The 8516-nt window shown below is 53.0% G+C and overlaps 1 protein-coding gene across 1 annotated transcript in view; it reads left to right on the top strand.

The window, feature by feature from the left end:
• The first annotated feature begins 81 nt into the window (after window positions 1–81).
• stk36 (serine/threonine kinase 36 (fused homolog, Drosophila)) overlaps window positions 82–8516 on the top strand; it is a 62650-nt gene continuing 54215 nt past the window's right edge. Inside the window, exons 1-4 of the mRNA XM_038780352.1 lie at window positions 82–985; window positions 3595–3735; window positions 4276–4353; window positions 8253–8383. Of these exons, the coding sequence (XP_038636280.1) occupies window positions 899–985; window positions 3595–3735; window positions 4276–4353; window positions 8253–8383 (437 nt within the window). The 5' untranslated portion in view covers window positions 82–898. The remainder of the gene's footprint in view (window positions 986–3594; window positions 3736–4275; window positions 4354–8252; window positions 8384–8516) is intronic.

The following is an 8516-nucleotide window of genomic DNA, read 5'->3' as shown; positions in this document are numbered from 1 at the left end:
TGTCCCCGCCTCCACCCTGTCTGGAGGCCACTCCCTCCCTGCACCTCTCCGATTGGCTGCCGGCGGCTCTACCTCCCCGCCCCTCAGGCCCCGCCCTTGTTGCCTTGGCAGCGGCCGCGGCGCGGGGCCTGAGCGCGAGGAGTTGGGGAGCCGTTGGGGTCCTGGCACTGACGGTTGGAGCTGATCCCCTGGCCGCCTGTTTCCTGGTCAGGAATCAGAGCCCCTGAGAGACACCCAGAGCTGTGCAGCTACCACAGCACCCCCATCTGACACTGCTGCTCCTGGAGGGCCATCCCCAGGGGTCATTGACCATTGCCAGCGGTCATTGACCATTGCCAGTGGTCATTGGCCACCACACCCCCCACCCCCCCAGCCATCCCTCAAGGTTCCATTGACCCTCCCTGAGTGGTCATTGACCAACCCTCAGGGATTTCTGGCCATCCTCCAGGGTTTACCACTCCCTGAGTCTTTGGCCGTCCTTGGGGATCATTGACCATCACCAAAGGGTTAATGACCACCGTCCCGGATTCATTGACAATCCCCGAGAGGTCATTGACCATCCCTCAGCGTTCCGTTGACCATCCCCGAATGGTCATTGACCATCCCTCAGGGTTTTATTGACCATGCACCGGGGTTCCATTGACCATCCCTGAGTGGTCGTTGACCATCCCTCAGGGTTCTATTGACCATCCTTGAGGGTTCATTGACCATCCCTTAGGGTTCATTGACCATCGCTCAGGTTTCCATTGACCATTCCCGAGTGGTCATTGACCATTCCTCAGGGTTCACTGAGCTTCTTCCAGGGGTCATTAACCTGCGGCAGTTGGTCAGTCCAGCGACCCTAAACATCAGGTATCTTGTCCAGAGTGCTGCCCCGGGCACCTCACAGGTTCAGTCCATGATGATGAACTATCACGTTCTCAATATGATTGGCGAAGGCTCCTTTGGACGTGTCTACAAAGGCCGCAAGAGGTTCAGCGGCCAGGTGGAGATACCATGTCTGTGTGTGTGTTTCTCTGTATCTCCCCTTCTCTCTCCGTCTTTCTCTCTGAACCTCTCTGTCTCTCTCTCTCCCTTTCTAATCTTATTCTCATTCTGTCTTATTCTCTTTCTCTCTGTCTTATTCTATCTCTCTCTGTCTTCCTTTTCTCTCTGTCTTATTCTCTCTGTCTCCCTCTCTCGCTCTCGGTCGCCCTCTCTCGCTCTCTGTCTCCCTCTCTCTCTCTCACTCTCGTTCTGTCTCTCTCGCTCTGTCTCTCTCTCTCTCGCTCTGTCTCTCTCTTTCTCTCGCTCTGTCTCTCTCTCGCTCTGTCTCTCTCTTTCTCTCGCTCTGTCTCTCTCTTTCTCTCGTTCTCGCTCTGTCTCTCTCTTTTTCTCGCTCTCGCTCTGTCTCTCTCTCGCTCTGTCTCTCTCTTTCTCTCGCTCTCGCTCTGTCTCTCTCTTTCTCTCGCTCTGTCTCTCTCTTTATCTCGCTCTCGCTCTGTCTCTCGCTCTGTCTCTCTGTCTCTCTCTCTCTCTGTCTCTCTCTCGCTCTGTCTCTCTCTCGCTCTGTCTCTCTCGCTCTCTGTTTCTCTCTCGCTCTCTGTCTGTCTCTCGCTCTGTCTGTCTCTCTCTCTGTCTGTCTCGCTCTCTGTCTGTCTCGCTCTCTGTCTGTCTCACTCTCTGTCTGTCTCGCTCTCTGTCTGTCTCACTCTCTGTCTGTCTCACTCTCTGTCTGTCTCACTCTCTGTCTGTCTCGTTCTCTGTCTGTCTCTCTCTCTGTCTGTCTCTCTCTCGCTCTCTGTCTGTCTCTCGCTCTGTCTGTCTCGCTCTCTGTCTGTCTCGCTCTCTGTCTGTCTCGCTCTCTGTCTGTCTCACTCTCTGTCTGTCTCACTCTCTGTCTGTCTCGTTCTCTGTCTGTCTCGCTCTCTGTCTGTCTCTCTCTCGCTCTCTGTCTGTCTCTCGCTCTCTGTCTGTCTCTCGCTCTCTCTGTCTCTCGCTCTCTCTGTCTCTCGCTCTCTCTGTCTCTCGCTCTCTCTGTCTCTCGCTCTGTGTCTCTCTCTTTGTCTTTGTCTCTCTGTCTCTCTCGCTCTCTATTTTCTCTCTCGCTCTGTGTGTCTCGCTCGCTCTGTGTCTCTCGCTCTGTGTGTCTCGCTCTCTCGCTCTGTGTCTCGCTCTCTCGCTCTGTGTCTCGCTCTCTCGCTCTGTGTCTCGCTCTGTGTCTCGCTCTGTGTCTCGCTCTCTCGCTCTGTGTCTCGCTCTCTCGCTCTGTGTCTCGCTCTCTCGCTCTGTGTCTCGCTCTGTGTCTCGCTCTGTGTCTCGCTCTGTGTCTCGCTCTGTGTCTCGCTCTCTCGCTCTGTGTCTCGCTCTCTCGCTCTGTGTCTCGCTCTCTCGCTCTGTGTCTCGCTCTCTCGCTCCGTGTCTCGCTCTCTCGCTCCGTGTCTCGCTCTCTCTCCGTCTCTCGCTCTCTCGCTCCGTCTCTCGCTCTCTCGCTCCGTCTCTCGCTCTCTCGCTCCGTCTCTCGCTCTCTCGCTCAGTCTCTCGCTCTCTCGCTCCGTCTCTCGCTCTCTCGCTCCGTCTCTCGCTCCGTCTCTCGCTCTCTCGCTCCGTCTCTCGCTCTCTCGCTCCGTCTCTCGCTCTCTCGCTCCGGTCTCTCGCTCTCTCGCTCGTCTCTCGCTCTCTCGCTCCGTCTCTCGCTCTCTCGCTCCGTCTCTCGCTCTCTCGCTCCGTGTCTCGCTCTCTCGCTCCGTGTCTCGCTCTCTCGCACCGTGTCTCGCTCTCTCGCACCGCGTCTCGCGCTCTCCGCGTCTCGCGCTCTCCGCGTCTCGCGCTCTCCGCGTCTCGCGCTCTCCGCGTCTCGCACTCTCTCTCTGTCTCTCTCTGTCTCTCTCTGTGTCTCTCTCTTTGTATCTCTCTCTGTCTCTCTCTTTGTCTCTCTCTCTGTCTCTCTTTGTCTCTCTGTCTCTCTCTCTCTCTGTCTCTCTCTCTCTGTCTGTCTCTCTCTCTCTGTCTGTCTCTCTCTCTCTGTCTGTCTCTCTCTCTCTGTCTCTCTCTCTCTGTCTCTCTCTCTCTGTCTCTCTCTCTCTGTCTCTCTCTCTCTGTCTCTCTCTCTCTGTCTCTCTCTCTGTCTCTCTGTCTCTCTCTCTCTCCTCTGTCTCTCTCTCTCTGTCTCTGTCTCTCTCTGTCTCTCCTCTCTCTTGTCTCTCGTCTCTCTCTCTCTGTCTCTCTCTCTCTGTCTCTCTCTCTCTGTCTCTCTCTCTGTCTCTCTCTCTCTGTCTCTCTCCTCTCTGTCTCTCTCTCTCTGTCTCTCTCTCTCTCTCTCTCTGTCTCTCTGTCTCTGTCTCTCTGTCTCTCTCTCTGTCTCTCTGTCTCTCTCTCTCTCTCTCTGTCTCTGTCTCTCTCTCTGTCTCTCTCTCTCTGTCTCTCTGTCTCTCTCTCTCTCTCTCTGTCTCTCTCTCTCTCTCTCTGTCTCTCTCTCTGTCTCTCTCTCTCTGTCTCTCTCTCTCTGTCTCTCCTGTCTCTCTCTCTCTGTCTCTGTCTCTCTCTCTCTGTCTCTCTCTCTGTCTCTCTCTCTGTCTCTCTCACTGACTGAACTCCCTCCCTCCGTCCCTGCAGATTGTGGCTCTGAAGTTTATCCCGAAGACTGGACGCTCAGAGAAGGAGCTAACCAACCTGCGGCGAGAGATTGACATCATGCGCGAGCTGCAGCACCCCAACATTGTGCAGATGCTCGACAGCCTCGAGACCGACAAGGAGGTGGGCTGCTCCTCGACTGGGGGAGGCATCTTGCATCTTAACTGCTGCAGTCACGTGTGGTGTAGGTGCACCCACAGTGGAGGGAGTTCCTGGATCCTGACCCAGCGACAGTGAAGGAACGGCCGATATATTTCCCAGTCAGGATGGTGATGATGGTTGGCGGGGGCTCGGAGGGGGGGGTTTGCAGGCGGTGGGTGTTCCTCGTGCCGCTGCTGCCCCTTGTCCTTCTCGGTGGGAGAGGTGGCGGGTTTGGAAGGTGCTGTCGAAGGAGCCTCGGCGAGTGGCAGCCGTGCATCTTGTAGCCGGCACACACGGCTGCCGCTGTGCGTCGGTGGGGGAGGGAGCGGATGTGGAAGGTGGGGGTTAGCGTGTCGATCGAGTGGGAGCTGCTTTGCCCTGGATGGTGTCGAGCTTCGAGTGTGGGGAGCCGCACCCATCCAGGCAAGAGGAGTGGCTTTTCTCTGTCCAACCCGTTTCCCTAAGACCCCTCCCTCCCCCACCTCACTTTTCCTCTAAACCTTTCTCCCCTGCCTTCTGCAGGTGGTGGTCGTGACGGAGTTTGCAGAGGGCGAGCTGTTCCAGATCCTGGAGGACGATGGCAATCTGCCCGAGGAGCAGGTACAAACACGCGGGACTCTCTCTCTCTCTGTCCCTTCCCTCGCTCTGGCCTCTCTGTTTTCCTTTGATTATAATTCTAATTCCAGCCATCTCAGTTCATTTTCATTTTTTAATTTCTTTATCACGTTGCAACGGTTTCATTTGTAATTGCATTTTCACTAATTCCAAAGGGTGCTTTGAGACCAGCCATGCTCTGATTGAATGGTGGAGCATGCTCCCAAGGGCTCAATGAAATGAAATGAAAATCGCTTATTGTCACGAGTAGGCTTCAATGAAGTTACTGTGAAAAGCTCTGTTGCTCATTTTGGGTGAGTGTGCTTAACACTCACTTGGCTCTGTTTCACGTTCTAAGCTCTGGAGTCGCCAGGTGCCGGAAAGACACCGTCACAAGTATCAAGGTCAAGTTCAAAGCACTAAAGCTGTACACCAATTAGTAAGTCCAAAACAATTAGAGTTTATTATAACACAATTATAATAACACTCATGCACACGCTAAAGATTAAACTTACTTCTACCACTAAACAACTAATACTTAGCTAAGAAGGAACTGCGAGGTCAGGGAACAAGGCCTTTGTTCTGGTCTGGTCTGCAGGCTTCGGATCACTATCAGTCGGCAAGGGTGTAAGTAATGCCGGGTTCAGGTAGCGATCGTCGTTAGGCACTTACGTATTGGCGGCTTCAGTTCAATCGGCTGATGGAGAAGACAGGGTCTCGAGGCTGGATTCAGAAGCCGGAATCAGGAGAAAGAATCTGAAGACTGAACCATGCGTGGGACCTCTCTTTTATAGGTCCCAGGGGTCGGCGCCCCTTGGGGCGGGCTTCCTCACCTGCTGGGGATCGATTGGGCCTCTTCCCAATCGATATGGTTTGAACCCCCCAATCCTAGGGCCGTTCCTTGATGGCTGGGGCGGTTCTTAGGACTCATTGTCCTGGGCTTCTCTGGCTCCATCGTGTCTGGGCTGCTATTAAAAGTATCAATTGATACTTAATTGTACCTGGAACTGCCCGGTATCACCTCATTACTATGTTAACGGCTTTCCCATTTACAGCGCTGCCTGATCTCTGCAGCTGCCAGGAAACTGGTTTCTGCAATTGTCCCAATGCTTAATTGCTTCTGCAAGCTGTTTGCTCTTTAACATGTCCGTTTACCCTGCACTCTTTGCAGTCTTCCATTTTGTGGCCATCTTAGGTGGCTACAGCCCCTAGTCGCCACATTCCGTCGCCTGTTCGGGGAGGCTGGTACGGGAATTGAACCGTGCTGCTGGCCTGCCTTAGTCTGCTTTAATAGCCAGCGATTTAGCCCAGCATGCTAAACCAGCCCCTTGCCTCCTCAATTGTCCTCCTTCTGCTCTCAATACCTGTGTACTACTCCTTCAGGTAAAATCAACTTCAGCTTGACCACCAAATCCACCACTCTCTGAGTAAAGAACCTACCTCGGACATCCCTCCTATATCTCCCATCCTGAATCTTATAGTTATGCCCCCTTGTAACAGCTACATCCACCCAAGGAACTAGTCTCTGAACGTCCACTCTATCTATCCCCCCTCATTATCTTATAAACCTCTATTAAGTCGCCTCTCATTCTGCTTCGCTCCAATGAGAAAAGCCCTAGCTCCCTCAACCTTTCCTCATAAGACCTACCCTCCAAACCAGGCAGCAGGGGCTGTTTAGCACACTGGGCTAAATCACTGGCTTTGAAAGCAGACTAAGGCAAGCCAGCAGCACGATTCAATCCCTGAACAGACGCCGGAATGTGGCGACTAGGGGCTTTTCATAGTAACTTCATTTGAAGCTTACTCGTGACAATAAGCGATTTTCATTTCATTTCATCTCATCCTAGGTAAATCTCCTTTGCACCCTTTCCAATGCTTCCACATCCTTCCTATAATAAGGTGACCAGAACTGCAGACAATACTCCAAATGTGGTCTAACCAGGGTCCTGTATAGTTGCAGCATAACCTCACTGCTCTTAAACTCAGTCCCCCTGTTAATAAACATTAACACAGGCCTTCTTCACGGCTCTATCCACTTGAGTGGCAATCTTCAGAGATCTGTGGACATGAACATGTGGACATTTCACAAACCAACAGACTTCAACATCTGAAAGAAAACACCGGTTCCTCACACACTCTGTCTTTATTGAGTGATTGAATTCTTGTCACATGTACCGATGGACAGTGAAAAGTATTTTTCTGCAGCCAAGGAAATGTACATAGTTTGTATACATTTATGTACATGTGAATGTGAGTAATAGATTTTAGAGCGCAGCCCCTTCATCAGGTGAGTGACTCATGCTGTCTGCCTTCCTGAGGCAGCGGGAGGTGTAGACAGAATCAATGGGAGGATGGCAAGCTTGTGTGATGCGTTGGGCTGAGTTCACCACACTCTGCAGGTTCTTGCGATCTTGGGCTGAGCAGTTGCCATACCAGGCTGTGATGCAGCCGGATAGGATGCTCTCTATCACATCTGTAGATGTTTGTGAGAGTTGATGCAGACGTGCCGAATTTCTTTAGCTTCCGTCGGAAGTAGAGACATTGTTGGGATTTCTTAACTGTTGCATCAACGTGAGTGGTGGTGGTGGTGACCCCCAGGAACTTAAAGCTATCGACCATCTCACTTCGGAGCCATTGATGTAGACAGAGGGTGTGTGTCATAGTACGCTTCCTGAAGTCAATGATCTGTTCCTTGGTTTTGCTGACATTTACAGAGAGGTTGTTTTCGGTACACCGTGCAACCAAGTGATTTATCTCCCTTCTGTAGTCTGACTCGTCGTTCTTTCAGATATGACCCAGCACAGTCATATCATCCGCAAGCTTACCGATAGAATTGGAGTTGAATCTTGCCACACAGTTGCGTGTGTATCAGTGTGCAGTAGAGGACTGAGCGCACATCTTTGCGGGGCCCCGGTGTTGAGGACTATTGTTTAGGCGGTGCCGGAGTGCGAGATGAGGGAGACGGAGAGCGAGAGAGTCCAGCTGGGTTCTTTCACCTCCGCTACCAGATTTCAAACCGAAAGTAAAACCGGAACCTCATGGCTCTGAAGAACATTCCAGAATAGTCAGAACCAATCACCACCGGGTATCCGCAGAAGCCCACCATTTTGAACCAGCTCTTTGGCTGCCAGCCAAGTCCATCACCCTTCAATCATCACTGATGTCAGTCAAATCACTCTTCAATCTGCTCGTCGGAATCACAGACCTCTTCTTGCAGTTTCTTTTGCCTCGAGGTCAATCTTCAGTTTCAAGCAGCCCAAGCTTCTTCCCGAATTAAAGGCAAAGTCTACGTTAAAGGCATAGGCCCATTAATCGTCCACGGACAAAGATTCGGCATTGCAAAAATAAAAATGACAGAGCAGGGGAAACGGAACGAACAGGAGGATTCTTACAACATGCCACTGGGAGGCAGGCACGGACGGGTTGTCTGCCCTTGTCCTGCTTCACCACCGCTCTCTCCCAATCCAAACTCTCTCAGCGTGTTTGCTGCCTTTCTGAAGGAGCTCTCTCCACGGGTGTCCCACACAATCCAGCAACTCCTGCAAGTTGGAGCAAGAGTGAGGTGTGGGGGTTGGGGGAGTGTGGTCTGGTTGGCAATTCTCCCCCATTGCCCACGGACGCTATTAAACCCTCAAGCAAATGTCACTCTGAAAAGAAAAGGCTGATTTTGTCCACTGCAAATCGGACGGTAAATCAAAGTGAGCTGTTGTCGAGTTGCATTGTTCCGGCTGGGATCTTTCTGTGCAGATGTGACAGCTGTCACAGAGGCGCTGCGGAGAAATGGCCCTGTGCGCGGGTGGGTGAGGCGGGGGCAAGGGCTAGGTTGGGAGGCTCCGGGGGTGGGCAGGCTGCTGGTGTTGACTGCTGCACAAGGTGCCACCCACCATTTCCCCTTGGCATTGCAGGTCCGCGATATCGCCTGCCAGCTAGTGTCCGCTCTCTACTACCTTCACTCGCACCGCATCCTGCACCGTGACATGAAACCGCAGAACATCCTGCTCGGAAAAGGCGGCGTCCTCAAACTCTGCGATTTCGGGTAAGGGAGACACCTTCCGGGCTGTAAGGGCCGAGGTGCTGTAGGTACGGGACTGAGACACGGGGAGGGGTCGGGACTGAGACACGGGGAGGGGTCGGTACGGGACTGAGACACGGGGAGGGGTCGGGACGGG

Source organism: Scyliorhinus canicula, chromosome 20 (assembly GCF_902713615.1).
Source record: "Scyliorhinus canicula chromosome 20, sScyCan1.1, whole genome shotgun sequence".
Taxonomy (NCBI): Eukaryota; Metazoa; Chordata; class Chondrichthyes; order Carcharhiniformes; family Scyliorhinidae; genus Scyliorhinus; species Scyliorhinus canicula.
The sequence above is the reverse complement of the archived record's forward strand: the minus strand, read 5'-3'. Positions and strand labels throughout refer to the sequence as shown.